The 23,665-nt window shown below is 33.0% G+C and overlaps 1 protein-coding gene across 1 annotated transcript; it reads left to right on the top strand.

Moving 5' to 3' along the window:
* The first annotated feature begins 17,139 nt into the window (after nucleotides 1-17,139).
* LOC127546816 (olfactory receptor 2D2-like) lies at nucleotides 17,140-18,087 on the top strand. Its single transcript, XM_051973756.1, has one exon. It carries the CDS (start codon nucleotides 17,152-17,154, stop codon nucleotides 18,085-18,087), a length of 936 nt encoding a protein of 311 aa, XP_051829716.1. The 5' UTR covers nucleotides 17,140-17,151.
* Nucleotides 18,088-23,665: the final 5,578 nt, after the last annotated feature.

Here is a 23,665-nt window from a genome sequence, read left to right on the forward strand (position 1 = left end):
CAGGGAAAACTGTAGAACTTCTATTTTTGTCATGATTTTTCAAAGATCACTTAGATTATCAGAGCAACCACACTGAGAAATTATTTCTTGTGTTTCTTTTGGACATGATGATGAATTCATTATGGAAAAGTCAGAGTTCTCCTACAATCTCTTCACTTAATTTTAGTGGCTACTCCCTTTTTGTCCAATTTTTGTTCTTGTAAAGATCATTGACCTGGTGAGAGAAAAACAGGAGAAAATAAAAATTGAATGGTTCTACCTTCTCTTAATTATTAATTATTATTGTCTTATTCACCCTAAACAAAGTCTTCTTGACCTTCAAGTCAAGTTCATTTCTGTTTAAAAGATCCTTTTGTATCCTAAGCATTCACCACTTGCAAAATTCATTCTGAGTCTTTGAACTTCATCTTACAGAATGGCCTTTTCCCTCTTATTTATTTATTCTCACTTACCTTACTTTTCTATGCTCATCTTTTACAAATATAATTAGGTCAATGACGAATCTATATATTTACCATTTACCATATCCAACTCTCCCTTTTCTTTTTCTTCATCAGAATCATTTAAGATTGTCTTTTCAGAATTTAATTTTTTTTGAACTTTTCATATGTCAGTGGAAAAGTTAAATGAATTCCTTTCAGAATTTTAGTCAACAGTCTATCTATATTTGTTATTTGGGGAAAGGACTTTTGAGAGTTAATTTCTACAACCCTGGAGGATATGTCAGATCGTAACCAACTTCCCTTTCCTTCTCTATGCCATGAGGATTCTATCCTTTTTCTGTAAAGTATCTTATTATCTATATTGCAGCAAGTACTTCCTTCTCAGTCAAAACTGAGTAGAGAATTGCTATTCCTTATAATGTCATTTTTTAACCTTTTAAAGCATGAAGTGCTCAATATGACAAGCCAACAATTTATTAATTGATCTGATTTTGGCAGACAACAAATTCCAGAAAATACATAGATACTTCATATGCTCGTCCTTAACATAGAATGCTTCCATTTTTTTAAAAGGGGGATATATTTCTTGAAGGAATCTATTGGCTCTTTCTGGGCGAGTAACTTTTTAAAAATCATATCATTTCTGTTTCTTTCTCCCTTTTTCTTGTCCTCAATGTCCTCTTCCATGTTTTCCTTATAATTCTCCTCTTATATTGTATTTCCTCAAATAGATTTTTCTTCTTATATAAATTATTATATAGCTCCTCTTTTGAAGTCTTTTCTTTTATAATATGTCTAATAGTAATTCATATTTTATATTGTACACTTAAATTGAATTAGACAAACATTTATTAAGCAGCCATTTTTTTCCAGGCACTATGATTGAGATTAGGAATACACAATTGTCTTTTCAAAGTGTTTCAATTCTATTGGAGGAAACAAAATGCACAAATATAAGTAAATTAAAAATAAATATGTACAAAAGAATGCAAAAAGCAATTTATGTCAATAGAATAGTAAAGTAGCATGCCCAGGGGAGATAGCACTTGTATTTAGGGAATCATCATAAACTTTTTTGTGGTTGTGGTATTTGAGATGAACTTTGAAGCAATCTAAGAAGGTTATGAGGAAGTGATGATGAATCAGCATATTTCATTCTCCTCTCCAATATGTTTTCTGTATAGCTGCCAAATTGAAGCTTTCAAAGCATAGGTCTTTTCTCTTTTCCTCCTAATTGTCTGGATGCTCCTTCTTAGTCTTCTTTGGTAGATCACCCTCATGTCTTCCATTCTAACTAGTGATGGATAGCAAGGTTCTGTCCCAAGCCCTTTTTTATTCTCTTCACATTCTGTCTTAATGACCTTAGCACATTCTACAAACTCCATCATCATCTCTAGGTAGATGGCTCCCAAATTTATATATGTAGACTTCATTCCCTCTTCTAAGATTCATTCCCTTATTAGCAACTGCTTAGTGAGCAATTGACCTGGATGTCTCAAAGTCATCTCATACTCAGTTTCCCTGAAGATGAGCTTATTTTATTTTGGACCAAACACAAAATTCTCAATTTTCTTAAATCTGTCACTGATACCACCATTTTTCAAGACACCATGTTTACGAATTCAAAATTGTTTGTAAGTCATATTTCTTGCATCTTTGGGGTATGTAAAATCTGTCAATTCCTTTTTATTCATAATTATAACTTTTTATTGACAAAATCCATGCCTGAGTAATTTTTTACATTATCCCTTGCACTCACTTATCTTGACTTTTCCCCTTCCTCCCTCCAACCCCTCCCCCAAATGGCAAGCAGTCCTATACATGTTAAATATGTCACAGTATATCCTAGTAGTATATACAATATATGCGTGCAGAACTGAACAGTTCTCTTGTTGCACAGGAAGAATTGGATTCAGAAAGTAAAAATAACCTGGGAAGAAAAACAAAAAGCAAACAGTTTACATTCATTTCCCAGTGTTCTTTCTTTTAATGTAGCTGCTTCTGACCATCATTGATCAATTGAAACTGAATTAGATCTCTTTGTCGAAGAAATCCACTTCCTTCAGAATACATCCTCATACAGTATCATTGTTGAAGTATATAATGATCTCCTGGTTCTGCTCATTTCACTTAGCATCAGTTCATTTAAGTCTCTCCAAACCTCTCTGTGTTCATCCTGCTGGTCATTTCTTACAGAACAATAATATTCCATAGCATTCATATACCACAATTTACCCAACCATTCTCCAATTGATGGGCATCCATTCATTTTCCAGTTTCTAGCCACTACCAACAAACAGGGCTACCCCAAACAATTTTGGTACATACAGGTCCCTTTCCCTTCTTTAGTATTTCTTTGGGGTAGAAGCCCAGTAGTAGCACTGCTGGATCAAAGGGTATGCACAGTTTGATAACTTTTTGAGCATAGTTCCAAATTGCTCTCCAGAATGGCTGGATGTGTTCACAATTCCACCAACAATGTATTGGTGTCCCTGTTTTCCCACATCCCCTTCAACATTCCGCATTATCTTTCCCTGTCATTCTAGCCAATCTGACAAGTTTGTAGTGGTATCTCAGAGTTGTCTTAATTTGCATTTCTCTGATTAATAATGACTTGGAGCATATTTTCATATAGCTAGAAATAGTTTCAATTTCTTCATCTGAGAATTGTCTGTTCATATCTTTTGTCAATTCCTTTTTGTAACACCTCATTATGCCATTATGCATCTTCTGGTTTCATTAGCAGCAAGAATATTAAGGTGGATATTATTCACTTTCAAATAAGATGTCTATTCACTGGTTATTTTTCAAAGATCTCACATTTGAAGTGCCAATTATCAAATTGAATTTTGATGACAGCCTAAAAACTATTATTATTGACTTCCCCTTCCCTATCATTCTACCATCATCATTTCAGAAGTAGAAAGGGGTCACAAGGATAGAGAGCAATCTTTTCTTTACTGAGTTATTGTTTTATGAGTTTCCATGGCTGAAAATTTTTTTAAAAATTAGTCAGTAGGAAGTCAGCCTGTCATTAAGTAGATTGATCTTCAGAAAAAGATTTGTTCTTTTTCTAAGTCTGTATCCAAAATTTTTCCAACATGTTGTTCCAGAACTTATGCTCTATTAGTATAGTCCTTGAGATTCCAGGATCACCTCCATGATACATCAGAATAGAACTTTCTAGAGATATTTATTAAAAAAAAATCCACCATGAAAATAATTGCAACTTACATAGTAACATTGGTTGTCGAAAATGAAAGTAGAGAGATTCTATGAAGGATCTGATTTTTTTAAATTAAAAGATCATATATTTAATATTTAGCGATTTAAGTATATGGGGAGGTATAGTTCAGGGACAGGAAGGAAAGGTCAAAAGCTTGCAGATTATACTGTAGCGTCATGTCTCTATATCATGGATACTTTCTTCAAAAAAAAGAATTGGCAATTACTGAACATGGCACACATTAAATAACACCAAAAAGAATAAAAATAACATTTCAAAACACTGGAAAAGACTTATTATCAATGCAGAAGTTAGAGGACAATAAAGTGTGGCTGAAGACATGTATCATAGGGTTCATATCAATGAGGGATTTCTCTGGATCATGAGGTCTTTCAGATATCCCTCTTTCTAAATGAAATTGTGCTTATTTCATGAAGTCAATTTACATTATAATCTCTCAGGAGAATTTGATTTGTCCATCCACAAAGAAGAGAATAAATGAATAAGCAATGTCTAGTTGCCCAGATTTCCACATTCATCTGAATGAACTACTTATAGATATGATCCAATAGAATGTGTGTCTGAAGCACACAGTACAGATGGTTACAAATGGGTAATGATGTATTTCCAGAATTTAAAAGAAGAGTGTGCTGAAATTGCTTTTGGGAAATCATAAAGTATTTTTTGCTGACTACAAAACTTCCATGACAGCAAAGAGCCAACTTTTCAATTCAAACATTTTCCCTTTTTACTGTATGTCTGGAATATCAGTGCCTCTGAAAACAAAAGATGAGCATCACATGGAGAGCAATAGAATGACTGCAAAATATAACTTAGTAGAAACTCAAGAATAGGCATAAAGGGTGTCAACAAGGCATTGTAGGATAGGAAGTAAAGACAGATTGGTCACAAGGAAAGAGTGATGGATGAGAGATGGTCAGAATAGTTCCTCTGATATTCTTGCAATGTTATGAAAATATGAAAAATATTCCCTGTAAGTTGCAGAGATGATAATATCTTTGTAGCAAACTTTGGAAGAACATGGCCTAGAGGCACACAGAATTAGTATTGATGAAATAATAAATCTATTTGAGTATTGAGTTATATTTGCTTTATCTATCTATCTATCTTTCTGCCTATCTATTTCCTTTGATAGTATGTAAACTCTTAGAAATTATCAGAACAAGGATTCATTTATTTTTTGTCTTTGAATCTGTAGCATCCAGAAAGTACCTAGAGCATAATCAGTGCTTAACAAATTCTTTTTGATTGGCTAATCAAATGAAAAAGGACAGCTGCTCAGGAAAAAATTATTTTTATCCATGGTCCAGGGACCAATATAAAGTTGGTTGATGTTAGTAATAACCATTCTTCTTTCTGTACTGCTGTTTCCATCCTGAGTTCAACAGCATATTTTACCATGAGGACACCTGGAATAATTTCTCTTTTAGATATATGTGTCTGACTCAGATTGGGTTTCCTGAAGGAAGAAACTATTTTCTATCCCTCAAAGAATTCTATCATAGAAGAAATTCTACCCTTTCCTTCCTCTATACCCTTTACAGCACTTAGTCCAAGATTCTGACATAGGGAGTGAGTGCCTAATACATGTTGTTACTAATTGATGAATAAGCTTTTTGATTTCTATGTTTCCTAACTTTTGTTTTGCAGAGAAGAAACCCTGCTTAATCTCAACAGATTTCGCACAAACCTCTTTCTGAGTCTGTTCTTCTTCATTTCTCAACATAACTGATAGCGGAAGAAGGACTAGGAGGAAACAAAGGTGCAACTATTTCCATTGATTTTCTATGAAGGAGACAGAATTCAAATTATTAAGGTATTACAGGCCCTATATTCAGTTTATAATCTTTCCTTTGAAAGGTGTTCTTTCAAAGAATACAGATGTTTGGATCTTTAGACACTTGAGAAAAAAAGCATAGGTGACAGTGGATGAGAGAAAGCTTACATGAAACCTAATTTCTGGAAAGGATAATGAAAATTTGGACAGTGGCTGGTAACTTCTCCATTCTTTTTGTACTGAAAGGATTTTGGAATTTGAAGACCATATTACCTTTGTCTAAGAAAATGATTCGGGGGATTTGGACTATGCTGAATGCATTTGTCTTTGTAATCTTCTCTGGCCAGCCCTGCAAGCCACAGATTCTTCTATTTATGCTATATCTATATTCTTTTGTAACATTTATGGACAGTATCCTTTTACTACACCTGACTCAGCTTTATATAATCTCATATACTTTTTCCTCAAGCAAGTGTTCTTCTAAAATGATAAATGTGGGAGAGCATATAGGAAAATTAGATTACTAATGAATTCTTGGTAGAGCTGCAAACTAATTCAACCATTCTGGACATCAATTTGGAAACATGTCCAAAGGGTAATCAAATTGTACATATTCTTTGATCTAGCAGTACCATCACTAGCTCTGTATGCCAAAAAGAGCAACAAAATGAAAAAAGACTCACACATACAAAACATTTATAGCAGCTCTTTTGGGGGGGTCATTAAATTGAGAAAATTGAGAGGATGGAATGAACAAGTTGTAGTATATGATTGTAATTGAATACCATTGTTTTGTAAGAAATGATGAGCAGGTAGATATCAAGAAAACCTGGGAAGACTTACATGAATTGATGCAAAGTTAGCAGATCTGATGAAGTCTGAATGCAAATTGAAGCATATATTTTCACTTTGTGTTTCTCATAATTTTTTTTCTTTTTGTGCTATTCTTTCACAATATAATTAAAAGTGTTTTACATGATTATACATATATAACCTATATCAAATTGCTTACTGTCTGAGGAAAGGGGCAGGGAAGGGAGGGAGAAAGAAAATTTAGAACTCAATTTTTTTTTTACTAAAACTATGTTAAAAATTGCCTTAACATGTATTTGGGGAAAAAACAAAATATTAATTGAAAATGTGTCCTTCCTGATTGTTTTGCCCTTAATGTCAATATCCTGCTGACCAAAGGTACAACCATCCCTTTGCTGAATTTTGAAACTCAGATGGATTTTTTTCCTTTGGGGTTTCTAAGTGCTACACAATGGTATATGAGTACTATGTAGTCATGCATGATCATTCACAATATCTAATCATGGAGTATAGGGCCTTCATCCAACTTAATTCTGTCTCCTAATTTTCAAGGTTTCCTATGATGATAACAGAGATAATTTGCAATTTCAACTTCCCAGTTTATTTAGCTTTTAAATTCCAATACAACCTATCCTCAAACCATCTTTACAACTTTATTGTACATTACTCACCTTTCTAAGAGTCCATTCAAATGAGCCTATTTTCTGTATCTTACACATGGCGTGGTACTCCTTTGTCCATACCTTTGCACTGTCTATCCCCAAGCTTGGAATGCACTCTCTTTTTACCTCTCTCCTGAAGAATATCTTTCCTTGAAGACAGTTTGACTACCACTCTCTACATGGAGCCTTTCTTGGTCCTTGCAAATTGCTAGTGTCCTCCATCCCAAATTACCTTTTATTTAACTACTTTGTATTCAGGAGTTTCTTCTCTTCCTATTTATTATGTATATGGTTACACATACCCAAATTGTTTTTCCAATTATGATACAAACTCCTTGAACACAGGAATTACTTCATTCTTTGTCTTTGTATTCCTAGAACTTTGCTCAGTATGTGACACATAACAGATAATTAATAAATGCTGATTGATTAATGGATTGAAATCCCATCTTTGATATTTCCCAGGTAGGTGGGAGCACTGGCAAGTCAAGAAAACCATTTTGTGCATTAGTTTTCTCATCTGTAAAATGGTAATATTAATATCTATACATCTCAAGGTTGCTATGAAATTCACATGTAATCTGTAAAGCACTGGGCAAACATAAAAGCATATATAAATATCAATTGTGATCATTATTATGTTAATTATCATTTAAGAGAAATGAAATATGGCAATTTACTATGCCTCTGATCTTTTCTGGAACCATAATCAATAGATTGGGGGACTGACTTTCTTTTATGTATCTTAGAGGGACATAAGATCATTTCTTCATTGAAGGTACACATACAGATGTAAGTATCATTGTATGGGAATAGTGCAATCTTATAACCTTTCTTCTAGCTCAGTAGCCTCTTTGGTAGAATCATCAATCATCACTGTATTCATGATTGTAATAGTAACCCAAACTATGGGATAGTTAATTATATTCTTTACCAAGAATACGTGAATCAGATTGTTTGACATGATCTTATTTGAAATAAAGACTATTATTGTCTTGCTGGTATCTTTTCATCTGTAATAAAGTACCTATGAATATTCTCAAGCTAACAAAAAAGCCAAGACAGAACTACAGGGTGAAAGATTACATAATGTTGAAGTCATCATTTTGTATTTAGACACAGTAAGAAAAGGGCATTTCCTGTGAAAAAGCAATGAGTTTTGAATACTTTGTGGATAGAAATTCCTGTAGTAGGGCATAGGAGGAATCTATCCTGATCTCTGACCCATTGGAAACAGGTTTAACAAGTGATGGGACACAGATGTGTTTTATTAAATCCCTGGAATCCAGAATAAAGATTATATTACTCAGATCTTATATCAAAAGATCTACTTTTACTGGCTAAGCCAGGTAATAATTGATTATATGATTTGTCTTCCATTGCCTGTTATGAATAAGATAAGGCCTATATCATACACCTCATTGTAGCCTTGTTCAGCAGTCCTAGATTTATCTAGATTTTGAACATGGCTTCTCGACTCCAGATGATAGTGAATTTTGATTTTTATAATAAAGGTGAAGGTAGAAATAGAAATAGTTATGCATCCTTCCCTGGGAGCTAAATCATGTCAAGGCTATATCAATAGAAATATAGCGTGTTACATATTTAACATATATTACTTGTTGTCTGAAGGAGAGGATGGGGGAATGGAGTAAGAAAAAAAATTTGCAACACAATGTCTTGCAAGAGTGAATGTTGATGGAAAATGAATGGATGCCCATCAATTAGAGAATGGTTGAGTAAATTGTGATATATGAATATTATGGAATATTATTGTACTGTAAGAAATGACCAGCAGGATGAATACAGAGAGGACTGGCGAGACTTACATGAACTGATGCTAAGTGAAATGAGCAGAACCAGGAGATCATTATATACCTCAACAATGATACTGTATGAGGATGTATTCTGATGGAAGTGGATTTCTTTGACAAAGAGAAGATCTAACTCAGTTTCAATTGAACAAGGATGGACAGAAGTAGCTACATCCAAAGAAAGGACACTGGGAAATGAACTGCTTGCATTTTCGTTTTTCTTCCCGGGCTATTTTTACCTTCTAAATCCAATTCTCCCTGTGCAACAAGAGAACTGTTCGGTTCTGCATACATATATTGTATCTAGGATATACTGTAACCTATTTAACATGTATAGGACTGCTTGCCATCTGGGGAAGGGGGTGGAGGGAGGGAGAACAAAAATCGGAACAAAAGTGAGTGCAAGGGATAATGCTGTAAAAAATTACCTTGGCATGGGTTCAATAAAAAGTTATTTTAAAAAAAGAGTGAATGTTGAAAACTATTTATGCATGTGTTTTGAAAATAAAAAGCTTAACAAAGAAATATAGTGCATTAATAGAAATATGTTGAGAAAGGTGATAGAGGATTGTAAAGTGAATTCTGGGCACAGGGGTTATAAATAAAGTACATATCTTTCCTGTTGTCTAGAATGAAGCCATATTTACCCTATAGTAGAATTGAAGACAGAACTAGAAGTCAGAATTAGAACCAATGGAAAGAAGCTATAGTGAGGTAAATTGCAACTATCTAAGGAAAATAATCTTCTTAGAAATTAACAATTGTTGGGAAATTAGAGTAGGCTTCCTCATTAGGTCTAAGTACCCTGATATTGGAAGTCTTTAAACAGAAGCTAGATGATTACTTGTCAAGAATGTTGTAGAATTAAGACAGCTCTGAGGTATTACTATCTCAGAGTGGCTAAGATGACAAGAAAAGATAATGATGAATGTTAGAGGGAATGTGGGAAAACTGGGATACTAATACATTGTTGGTAGGGTTGTGAACTGATTCAACATTCTGAAGGGCAATTTGGAACATGCTCAAAGGGCTATCGAATTGTGCATACTCTTTAATTCAGTAATTGTTTCTGCTGGGATTGTATCCCAAAGAGATCATAAAGGAGGGAAAGGGACCCATATATACAAAAATGTTTGTGGCAGTCCTTTTTGTAGTAGCAAAAAGCTGAAAACTGAGTGGATGTCCATCAGTTGGAGAATGGCTGAATAAGTTACGTTATATGAATATTATGGGATATTATTGTTTTACAAGAAACGATCAACAGGATGATTTGATAGAGGCTTGTAGAGACTTACATGAACTGATGCTAAGTGAAATAAGCAGAGCCAGGAGATCATTATACACAATAACAACAAGACTATACGACAATCAATTCTGATGGACATGGTTCTCTACAACAATGAGATGATTGATGCCAGTTCCAATGATCTTGTGATGAAGAGAGTCATCTATAACCAGAGAGAAGATTGTGGGAACTGACTGTGGATCACAACATAGTATATTCACTCTTTTTATTGTTGTTTGCTTGCATTTTGTTTTCTTTCTCATTTTTTCTTTTTGACCTGATTTTTCTTGTGCAACATGATATTTGTGGAAATATGTATAGAAGAATTGCAAATATTTAACTTATGTTGGATTATTTGTTGTCTAGAGGAGAGGGTGAAGATAAAAGAGGGAAAAAGTTGGAACACAAGATTTTGCAAAAGTGAATGTTAAAAATTATCCATGCATATGTTTTTTTTATCTCTTTTAATTAAAACTTTTTATTTACAAAACATATGCATTGGTAATTTTTCAACATTGGAACCTTGTGTTCCAAATTTTCCCCTTCTTTCCCCCAACCCTACCCCTAGCTGCTGGGTAGTCCAATACATGTAAAACATATTAAAATATATGTTAAATCCAAGATATGAATTATTTATACAATTATCTTGCTGCACAAGAAAAGTCAGATAAAGAAGAAAGAAAAAACTGAAAAAGAAAACAAAATGCAAGCAAACAACAAAAGAGAGTGAGAATGCTATATTGTGGTCCACACTCAGTTCCCACGGATCTCTCTGGGTGGTTCTCTTTATAACTGAACAAGTGTCACTGGTTTGAATCATCTCATTGTTGAAGAGAGTCAATGATCAGAACTGATCATTGTATAGTCTTGTTGTTACTGTGTATAATGATCTCCTGATTCTGCTTATTTCTTTTAGCATCAGGTCATGTAAGTCTCTCCAGGCCTCTATGAAATCGTCCTGATGGTCATTTCTAACAGAACAATAATATTCCATAAAATTCATATACCATAATTTATTCAGTCATTCTCCAATTTATGAGCATCAATTTAGTTTCCAGTTTCTTGCCACTACAAAAAGAGCTGCCACATGCATATGTTTTGCAAATAAAAAACTTTAATAAAAAATGAATGTTATAGACATTCAAGTCATTGATTAAAATACTAAACAGTACAGAATAATATTTTGGGTTAGAATAGCCTCAATATTGAAATCTTCTGCCTCTAATCAGATTTTCAAAATATTAAAATATCACCACAGTATCAAGGTAATAAAATTCTATCAATTGAAATGATTTGGGATCCTTTCAATTGACTTTTTTTCTTAATAAAATAAATTCTGAAATATGGCTTTTATAGACCTTTCAAAAGTAATAAATCTATGTCAAAAAATACTAGGCCGTATGCCTAGTCACTTACTGCCTTTGTATATTGTATATTGTATATTGCTATTGTATATTATATCCATGTGCCCACAGAGATTATAAGGAAGGGAAATAAGAGAAGATGGAGAATTTAAAGCTGAAGCTGTAGAATTGAATCAGCTGACTAAAATATCTCCCTTGATACTGCTTGTAAATCACCCTGAAAAAAGCATAAAACACCAGTTCTACCTTAATGAGGAGGAATCCTCTAGAGAACATTAGATACTTTAGAGACTATCTCACACCATAGCCCATTAAGTCAAGACTATTCTCAAAGATCTGGCCTTATCTGAAAGTCTGAAAGGTTTTAGAGAACCAAGCAGACTTGCTTATGGAAAGGGATCATTTGACTTACTTTTCCCCTCTTCTTTACTTCAACTCATCTTGCTCTATTAGTTGTCCTTTCACATGACTTTGAACTAAGCATTCTCCTTTCTTTACAAGATCCCTGCTCTTTCTACATCAACCAACTTATCCATAGGCTACTTCTCATGCAGTTGTCCTGTGTTTCTCATTTGAATTCTCTTCACTACCTTTGAAATGCTTTCCAGGTGAGAAAACTAGATTTAAGAAAGAGGAGAACAAAAAAGGGGGCTTGCTGAAAGAGGGAAAATTTGATCATGGGGAATGGATTTAGCATCTTCAGCTTCGTTCTTTTTTTTTTTTTTGCAAGATTTCATGTTTAGTAGGTCTACTATACCAATTTCCTTTAAATGGCAGTGGATCCCCATTAATAACTTTTATATAAATTTTAATACAGACAAATCTAAAGTCTAAGATTTGGGTTTAAAGAGTTGGAGGCACAAATAGATATGAGTGGGAAAGTTATTCATGAAAAAAGACTTTGAGTTTTAGTGGACTGAAATGTCAATGTAATTCAATAATGTGATGGAGAAAACATACACAATCGATCGCAGGGAAGCATATACTCTCACTTTATATTTTTTGGGTGGAGTATATATATATAATATTGTTTACAACTTGAGGGAACTACTTATATGAAGTATATTGACAAGATAGAACATGTTCAGAGATAATTAATTATTGTAGGGTATGGGTTTCTACTAATTCTACATGAGGACAGTTTGACAGATTTGAGAATTTTTAGAATAAAGAAGAGATTTGTCAGAATAGAGAGGAAATAACTTTTATCAGGTAGATGAAGGACTATTATGTAGAAGAGAAATTTATGTTTTTTCAATACTCACTCTTAGATAGCAGAACTAGGATCAATAAACAAAAACGATAGAAAAGCAGCTTTTTATTCAATATTGATAATAATCTTCTAAAACTTCCAAAAATAAATTAATTGTTTCATGAGATAATGAGTTCTCCATAATTGCATGAGTTTAGTTGCATTGGAGATTCTGTAAAGAACATTTCTATCCAGATATTGATTGAAATAAATGTGTTATAAAGTATCATCAGTGAAATCCTATGGTTCTATGAATTTGTTCTGTTCTTTTCCTTAATGTCATATTAGAGAGATGGGAAAATTAGAGATTTACTTTTTCCTGGATTTACCTTTCCAATTCTAGAGAGCCTTGATTCTGATGAGGCTAAGTTTAGATTGGTACGAGGAAGAAATGGGAAAGAAAGTGGTAAGAACTATCTCATGGAAAGGATAAATTGAAGGTAGTTCCATAACCAGAATTCAGGATTCCTAATTTTCAGGAACTTTTCCTACAATGCCCCATCCTTTCTCCATCCTATTTATGTACCAAGAAAAATTACTTTTTATAATATGGTCAGAGTCGGGACAATTATATCTCATTATGTTAAATTAATTGGGGGTACTTTCACCTGACTAAATTTGAACAGCAAAATATTTTAAAAAGAAAAGCAAGTTATTGCTTTCTTTTTTAACTTATGTCATTAATTAATTTTCAATTGTTATTGCTATTGATTTGTTTTTAATAGCTTCCTCATTTCCCATTGCATTGCATCATTCCCTTCCTCTGTTCAGAGAGCTATTCCTTAAAATGAAGGATAAAAAAGAAGAGAGAATAATACTCCAACAAAACTAAACAATGCAAACCAGAAAGTCTGAGTTTATATTCATTGTTCTGCATCCATAGTCCCCAATATCTGCAAAAAGTAGAGAGATATCTGCCTCTTATAATCTTTTTTTTGAATCCTGCTTGGCCATCATTATTTAGCAATATTCAATTTCGTGATTTTGTTGGTCTTTCCATTTATATCATTGTAGTCATATATATTTTTTTTCTGGTTCTGTTTAATTTACTTGGTAGCAGGAGATACATAGTCTCATGTATATTTGTATTCACTATAGGCATTGTGGCATTGTTCTGTAAAGCACAGGTATTCCATGATGTGTGTATACTACAATTTGTTTCGCTTTTCCCAAATCATGGGCATCTATTTATTTTGTTTCCTATTTTATTCCATGACAAAAATTACTGGGATAACACTTCGGTATACACAGGACTTTTTTCTTTTATTGATCTCCTTGAGATGTGTTATTGCTTTCAAATACTCACAATTCACATCTACTGTTAACATAATCTTCCCAAAAAGATTTCCTGGGGAATCTGTTTTAGGAAATAGAAATAATTTGGTTATAATTTACAGCACACACTTGAATAATTAATGTACTAGAATTCTTTAATGTCTCATCACATAAGGGAGTTAAACATGGTTCTGATATTTCCTATTTTGTCCAAATTATAAATTTATTTCATCCTTTTTCCATAGAAAATTTAGTGGAAAATCCCTTTAATTTATTTGGAGTCATTACCAGTTCCAATGAACAATATTCAAATTAGTAACATTCCTTCTACAAAGAATCCCCAGTCCATAAATACATTTTATTACAAATTAATTTTAAGTTAGTGGTTTATAATTCAAACCTCATTACCTTATCATAGTCAGTAAATATTTCATTTGTTGTTCTGTCATTTTTGAGTAGTGTTTTACTCTGTGTGACACCATTTGGGTTTCTTGGCAAAAATACTGGAGTGCTTTGTCATTTCCTTCTCTAGTTCATTTTACAGATGAATAATCTGAGTCAAATTGTGTTAAGTGATTTTTAGAAGATAACACAACTAAGAAGTATCTGAGGCAGGATTTGACCCCAGGGAGGTGAGTTTTCCTGACTCCCAAATCCAGAGCTCTATCCATTGTGTCACCTAGCCATCCCAAATGTTTCATTAGAAACAGTATTATAATTTGGTCCCTAGGTTCTCAGATCCTCAAAAGTATTTAAATATTGTATATTTTGTAGTGGGAACACATAGAAAACACTAACCCAAAGTAATAAACAGATTAAATAGTATACAAATAGTAAACAAATTAAATGAGAAAATTTCCCTGGAATGCTGATGAATGAGGAATAAAAATTAATTAGAGGAAGATAGGGAGGTAGATAAAAGTATTTGTGGAGATTCTGAGATGTTTTCCAGGAAGGCTAAAGAGCTTTGTATGTTGATGGCATTTATTTTTCTATCTAATTTTATGCCAAAATATAAGTGGCTTTCTGGGGTTATCAGTAATCTTATTAAGTCATAATTTTGTTCTTACAAATATAAGAGGGAAAGTGAGAGGGAGAAAAGAGGAATAGATGAAAGAGATAGAGGAACAAAGACATATAAAGATAAGCAGAGAAAGGGAGAGGGGAAAATGCAGGTAAATATTCAAAGAGATGGAGTTTCTGACAACTAAAAAAGAATTCAGCAAAAAAGAAAATAAAATTCAGAAGTATATATTTTTATGAGAGAGATACTGTCTTTTTAAAAATTTATTGTGTAATAATGAATGTCAGAGAAAAAAATTGCAGAGCTTTGAGTGTGCAAGATCATCTTGTGTAGTTGAAAAGGAAATTATAGGGAATAGAATAGAATCAAATAGCTTTCCACTTTGGCTATGAGATAGTTGCATTGTGGCAGTATGAAGAGCTAGGAGAGTATTAAGATAGTAGGGAAACAGAGAAAACTGGAAGTATTCAGGCATTTGTATGTAAAAAGTATTTGTGAGTTTCCTAATTGGAATTCTAGGAAATCTGTATATGTCTGTATGTATCTTTATTCATTGGTTAGCACAGTGCCTGGTATATAGCAAGCACTTAATAAATGTTTATTTATTGGTTGATTTCATTTGTATAACATGCAAAGGATTTTGCAAATTTTGCCTGGATGAGACTTTAAAGAAAGTTAAAATTTTCTGAGGTAATGTTTAGAAATTTTTTTAAGTATACTGGCATTTCTATTTTATTTGGCTTGAATTTATGGCCTAAGGTAATAGGAGAAGTGAAGAACTGCTGAAGGTTGTACTAATTTTCAAAAAAGGGAAGATAGAAGGAAAGGGAATCTATATAGATCAGTGACAATTGACAATTTCCTAATAAAATTCTAGAACATTTTTATTAATTCCTAGTGTGCAGATTCACAAACTAATAAGTTTTCTAGAGCTAAATAACAGAGAAAAATATACATGTATACATAAATGTGTGTGTATATATATATATATACATACATACATACACCTATATATTAAAGTTAAATGAACTTTATGTTAAAATGCAAATTAAATTGAAAAGTGTTTAAGAACTGATTTAAAAAAAAACTGTCATCATTATTAGTTTAAGATACACTTCTAAGTTTAATCTATATTTTTAAGTTTTCCCATCATTTCTTAAGTCTAGATAGTTAATAAAACTTTAAATTAAGCCCTAATTTGTAATATTTGCTGATTTCTGAAATGCAACTAGTTACATTGAAAATGTAAAAATTGACTCTTATGAACTAGTAAGAGCTGATTTTTAAACATACTGTGTGTGTGTGTGTATATATATATATATACACACACACAAGTACATCTATACACATATTATATATGTAATATAGTTTATCTAACTAAAATACCAACAAGGGTATCATGTACATATATGGAATTGATCACATATGTGTACTATATGTGTATTATTAATAAGACGATTCATGAAAACTCTTGTGATCACTTAGAGCCAGCCTGATTTCATTGAAAACACATGATATCAATTAACTTCATTAACTTTTGTAAAAAAGTAACCAGTCTAGTAGATCAGATGGATGCTGTAGATAAAACTACTAATATTTAGATGTGATAAAGATATACAGGTCAGATTAGACAGATAAATCTTGAGGTGGTTAAATGACTGAACCTAAAGTATAATTAATGGACCTAAAGCATAGTTAATAACAAATTGATATCATTTTGGTGGGAAGATTAAAGTAGAGTGGCCAAGGATCTGTTCTTTGTCTGTACCAGAGGTGTCAAACTCACATTCAGCCCACAACACTACTTAGTATATCCAGAACCAAATTAAAATGCAATTATAAAATACTTAACATGATAAATAAAAATATAATAGACTTCAGATATTATTAATATATGATTTTCTAAGGTAATAATGGCCACAGAGATCTTTATGCATGCTTAATTGACCCACCCCATTTCTATTTGAGTTTAACATCACTAATCTATACTTTTCAACATTTTCATTGGAAATTAGAAGGTAATATAAAGTTGATTTCATTGGATGTTTTCAATGATCATTTATCAATACAGCTTTTAATGGTTGGGTAGGAGATTGGACTTTGAAGCTCTTTTTTAATTCTATGATTCTATGACTCTATAGGTTACAGTTTTGTACCCAAAATTTTGCTATTCTTCTAAAGAACCAAAAAACAATATGAAGGATACCAACAAGACCTGGGTAACAGAATTCTTTTTTTTGGGACTTTCTGATGACTTTCAAACCCAGATTTTACTCTTTATATTATTCCTGGTGGTCTACTTGGTTACTGTACTTGGAAACCTGCTCCTTATCTCCCTGGTTCTGATTGACTCAAAGCTCCATACATCCATGTACTTTTTCCTTGGCAACTTGTCTTTGGCTGACCTGTGCTTTTCTACCTGTATTGTTCCCCAAGCTCTTGCCCACCTATTGTCCAGGAGGAAGATCATTTCCTTCACAGGCTGTGCAGCTCAGCTCCTTTTTTCTCTCTTTTTAGGATGTACAGAGTGTGCATTATTGGCTGTGATGTCTTATGATCGATATTTAGCAATCTGTGATCCTATGCATTATCCTCTCATCATGACATGGAGACTATGTGGCCACTTAGCTTTAGGTTGCTGGGCCAGCGGTATTTTAGTGACATTAATTGACACTACAGTCACATTACAACTTCCCTACCGAGGAGATAATAGAATTGCTCATTTCTTTTGTGAGTCCCCAGCCCTTTTGGCCTTGGCATCAACAGACACTCATAGCTCACAGATGGTCATTTTCCTCATGGGAGTGGTGATACTTCTTGCACCTGTTTCTTTGATCTTGGCATCCTATGGCTCCATTATAGTGACTATTCTCAAAATGAAGACAAACTCAGGAAGACTGAAGGCATTTTCCACCTGTGGCTCTCACCTTCTTGTGGTCATTATTTTTTATGGGTCAGCAATCATCAACTATATGACACTTAAATCCTCCAAGGAGCAGGGGAAAATAGTGTCTGTGTTCTATACTGTGATAAACCCTATGCTTAATCCCCTCATTTACAGCCTGAGGAACAAGGATGTGAAGAGAGCACTCAAAAATGTATCTAAAAGAAAGAAACTGTTGAAATCCTGATTGCCTCGCTGTCATTAAATATGTATTGTCTCAACTCTCAGGATTGGTATAGCCTTTCTTATCCCAAGAAAAAATTACATTTTCATTATGATTAGCATATGTGAATACAGGATTATATTGCTCTGTAATGATATCTAAAATGTTTATGTGTTATAAATGTCTCAGATATGGAGAGGTATGACACAATTTGTCCATCACCTTAAAGAATTAAATGAGAATTTTGTTAATATGCAGGATTTTAAAACAAAAATCTTATCAATATGGAATTATAACAAGCAGTTCTGCTCTAGACTTTGGGAAAAAAGAACCAGATATTGTGTAATGATCATTGGGAACAAAAAGAGGGAGTCAGGCATTTGGGAAATTAGTGAGGAAAACCACACAAAAAGTTGACCTGTTTTAGATTACCTTGAGTGGAAATACAGTATCTAAAATTTATAAAGTAGTCATGTCTTTTTACTTTGTTATGGTAAGATTATATTTGCAATGCTCTATTCTATAAGGGACACAAATTTTTTTTAATTTTACTATTTGATTATGTTTTATAACCTAATTTCTGAATATGTCATTCTACTTTACTACTTGAATTATTCCTTATAACAAAGATTTTGAAGGAAAAAGAAAAAAAGTAATAAAGCATTAATCTCCAGCATTTCATGTAGTATTCCACATTGACAATCTGCTTTTACAAAGAAGAAATGAAGTTATATGTTCTCTGTTCTTTTCTGAGGCCTACTTAAAGAATTATAATTACATAAATGTATTTTTGTTCTTTCCATCTGTCATTGGTATTACTATGTATATAGTTTTATACAATATTACTATGTATATTGTTTTATTCTCCTAGCTTCAATTTATATGATTTATGCCCTTTTATGATTCTCTGCATCTAAGTTTTATTTTAATATTTATAATTAAAATAATTTATTTCCTCTATCTCCATTCTCCCTCCTTATATTTATTAGAAATTAAGCTTCATATGATACCTGCTGCAAAATTTTCCCAGTTACTAATTTTTCACTGCATTGGTTTTCTTCATGCAAATAGTAAGAACTTTAACATTTTACGGAATCAAATTGTCTCTTTTATCTTGGATGACTCCTTATGATCTTTCTTTGGCCATAAATTCTCCAATTTACAAGTGTAAAAAGCATATTATTCCCTTTTTCCTATAATGTGTAATTTAATCTTTATTTATTGTGATGTATTTGGAATTTATCTTGGTATATGATGCAGATGCTGCTTTATACTTAGTTTCTGGCAGACTTATTTCTAATTCTCCTAGAAGTTCTTGTCATATATTGAGACCATATCCTAGCATCTGGGGGCTTTGTATTTATTGAGCAGAAAGCAACTTTGCTCATTTGCTACTATATGATTTGTGCTTTTCCACTGATGAACTCTTTCTAACTCAATCAGTACCTAATCATTTTGATGATTATTGTTGTATGGTTTGAGATGTCATATTGTAGACTTATTTTGTTTCTACTTTTTTCATTGTATTCCTGGAAGGTATTGATATGTTGTTCCTGTAGATGAATTCTGATTTTTTTTTTTGTATTAGCGTATCTGGCAATTTGGCATTAATCATGTGCTTTCGAGACAGGTTTCTCTTAGTATCTATCAGCTCACCAACACAAATAGTAAATATATTATTGGGATAATGGCATTCAAGTTTTGTGGAGATTGTAATTTGTTTATTATTCCTGAATCTGTGTTAAGAGAATAATGCCTTTAATGTTCTTGCCATTTTGCCTTATCGACAAGGAGGAACATAAGTGAAGAAAACTCAGGCCATCAAGGTAACTCACAGCTTTGGAACTGTATTGACATTCTCTTTTTGTCTCAGTATATCCATAAGAGTTCTTTGGTGAATAACTTTTGTATTGAGCAGATGCTTTCAGTACTAAGTTAACATGATTCATGCTATATTTTACTAACGCTTCTCTAGGTCTTAGATCTAAGTCAAACTAGTTAATCCAAAAGGTGATTTCTCTAATTCTCTGCTTACAAGATATCCTTCTATTCAGCTAGACTTCCTCCTCAATAGCAATTTTTATATAGACAGATAGATAGAAAGATGATAAATTGTAAGACAGAGATATAAATAGATATGTATTTTAGATATAAATAGATAGATAGATATCTCTGTCTTTATAGAGATATGTCTATCATTTACAGCCTCTAACAATAATGCACTCAATAGGAATAACACCATCTTTGCTTAAAATGAACTATTCTCATTTGTTTACTTGTCTCAAAATCGTATATCAGTTATCACTCCAGAATATAACTTGTCCCATATGAGACAAGATGATGGATTAGAGATAGGTGGTTAGCTGAATTCTCCCAATGTTCTACTATAAAAACTTTAAGTAATGCCTCAAATCAAGTTTTAGAAAGGCAGAGTCAACAAAAGGTGAGAGGGAGACATTTTTCTAGCTTTAAGCAACTTAGGGAGGTGGAATATTTGGAAGAGAATTTTTAAAAATGAATATTAAACAGCATTTTTGCCTTTTTTATTATTGTTGTTTGTTTGCTTGTTTTTATTTTTTTATTTTTCCCTTTTGATCTGATTTTTCTTGTGCAGTATGATAAATGCAGAAATATGTTTAGAATAATTGCACAAGTTTAATCTATATTAGATTAGTTGCTGTCTAAGGAAGTAGGTAGGGGTGAAAGGGAGAAAAATTTGAAACACAATGTATGCAAGGGTGAATGTTGAAAACTATCTTTGCATGTATTTTGAAAAATAACAAAACTATTATTATAAAAAAATAAAATTTAATTTAATTTTTTTTTAAAAAAAGCAGTAAAGCCCGAATCAGATTAAGAGAAACTATTCTCTTAGAATACTGAGTAGACTTAACTCAGCATTAAAGTACTCCATATGAAGATGAAGCACTTAAGGATACCAAATTCTACAGAAAGTAATTCCATGAAGCCAATTAGGGAGGAAGAATATTAAAGGTTGGAGGAGGGTATTTAAAAAGGCTTTATAATATATATACATATATATATATATATGATGTATATAATTTAATGTTTGATCTATGTCTTGAAAAAAAAAGAGCAAATCTAAGAGGTGGATTCTAGGTATGGTGACAGCTAGCACTATGGCATGAAGATAGGAAGGTGAAGTTCTATAGAAGAGGAACAGAATGAAAGCTGATTCAACTAGATTGTGGAATGTGGGAAGGACAGTCAGATATAACAAGGCTGGGGAAATGAATTGCTATCATTGTTCTACACAATGCTTACTCCCATATTGAGCTCCATTAATGACAATCTGAGGAACAGAAAGATGAAAAAAATCAGACCCTATGAAAGATCATCGGTTGTCTGATACTATAATAAATTTGTTTGGAAGGGAAGTGGATAAGAGGTGAGATTCTGTTATAGAAGGAACAAGACAAACTGTATTTAGTGAATAAGTGTGACTAGGTGGCATAAGGGATGGAGCATTGGGCTAAGAATCAGAAAGATTCATTTTCATGAATTCAAATTCAGACACACTAGCTGTATGAACCTAGGAAAGTCATTTAACCTTGTTTGCCTCAGTTCATCTATAAAATAATGAAGAGACGGAAATGACAAACCATTCTAGTATTTTGGCCAAGAAAATTCCAAATGGTATTGTAAAGAATTGGACATTACTGAAAGGACTCAAACAATAATATGTAGTAAATAAGGCCTATCTTAGAAGAAAGGAAGTATGGAGTTTAAATCCCATATATGTCATGTAATTATGGCCAAATAACTTAACCTTTTTTTGCATCTGGGTCCTCATTGGTAAATGAGAACAATAATGCAATAATCTATCTCATAAGTCTATTTTGAGATTTTATACTTGTAAAGATTTTTACATATTTGTGCCATGGAACATGTTAAATGTTCCATTTAAATGCATAAAAAATGTATAAGACTATAAAAGAAATGAATACAATTGAAATGCAGTCATCGAAATATTTTTCAAAAGAAGTTCATCAACCCTTCTCCAACTCTAATAAGATACTGCAGATAATGTCAAAGTATTAAAATTCAATGAGCTATATTTATTTAAAGAAATGTATATATAAAACAGATTATAGTTTACCTACCAAAGCTCATATGATAATCATATGAACAAAACTACAAAACTTCTTTACATAAAGGAAGTTTTAATTAAAGAGGAATTAATTTGCTCATGTTTGGAACATGCTAATATGATAAAAATACTACACAAATTAATTTCTTCAAGCAATTTCTTGGTTCTGTGTCACACCAATAAAAGTTTATAAAATTAAATAGGATTGTTAAGGATCATGCCTAAGTGTGAAGGGGGGAGACCAATTCTACTAAAGTCCCCACAGCTGTGAATCATAACACTTGAAGAAGTTGCAAAGAAGCCTTTCTTGATACAGATGTTGCTTATGGATTGGGAATGAAATAAATTGGAGGCAAGAGGGAAGAGGAGAGAAGTCAGAGAATGCAACTTCCTCTCAGTCTCCTTGTATCATCTTACATGAAGGGATCCATTCTACAGATTTGAGTTAGATCTCCAGCAGGCACTGGCAGGTGTCTCCCATATCACAACATAGGATAACATAATTAATTTGAAGAAATAAAAGGTCAAGTATCTCAAGTTAACCAATGGAATGAATGAATAAAATTTTGTATATTAAAGGGATTATTATGTGCCATGCTCCATGCTAAGTACTGAGGATACAAATAGCAAACCAATGGAGTTCCTACAATGAGAGAATTTAATTGTAGGGTAGATGATAAGGTTCGGTGTTCTTTACCATCAGCAGGTCAGTCTGGATGTCTGGAAGGCGCAGAAAAAGAAAATTGTAAGATCTGGTGGTTTTTTCACTCATTGAAAGAAGTCTTTAGCCATTACCAACTCTTCAAGTAATGTTAACTGTCATGTTGCTCTTTCCTCTTGGGGTCAGCAAAAATATGAATTTCTGGAACTTCTATTGACTGGTATGTGTGGTGATTTTCTTCTTTTAAAATAATATAATGGTTCTCTCTGGGAGAGAGCAGGTTTCTTGGGGAGGTTTTACTGGAGGCAGCAGCCTTAGTTTCAGTTAAGAGTAATAATCACCCAAAATGCAACTAGCTGGTAAAAATGCAAACGTTTATTTTCTCCTTCCAAAATAGCCCGGTTAGTTGAGGCCTATCTCTCTGCTTGGTTCTAAGAGCTCTTGCAGCTTTGTCCTTTCCTTCTGCCTCTGCTTTCTTCAGCCTCCAGAGCCAGCACCAAGTTGAATCTGTCTTGCCTCTGAGAGAGGGCTTCTGGCTCTCAATCTCCCTGCTCCTCTCCAATCTAATCCAGATGAACTCTCTTGACTGGGCTCACTGAAGCTCTATTTATGCTCCTTTGAGAGAGAGGGATTGTGGGATATGAGAGAGAGGGATTATGGGTTTCTTCCCAGAGTGCTCTCTGGCCCTAAGAGCTTCAAGGGAGGTGTGAATTCACAAAATTATACAGTTAACTTTGTGCCTCTCCCATACTTGTGAATTCCAATGAGTACTTAAATGCTTCTTGCTTATATGAGCTCTCTAAAGGTGTGAACACAAGCATTATTGTCTA

Source organism: Antechinus flavipes, chromosome 2 (assembly GCF_016432865.1).
Source record: "Antechinus flavipes isolate AdamAnt ecotype Samford, QLD, Australia chromosome 2, AdamAnt_v2, whole genome shotgun sequence".
Taxonomy (NCBI): domain Eukaryota; kingdom Metazoa; phylum Chordata; class Mammalia; order Dasyuromorphia; family Dasyuridae; genus Antechinus; species Antechinus flavipes.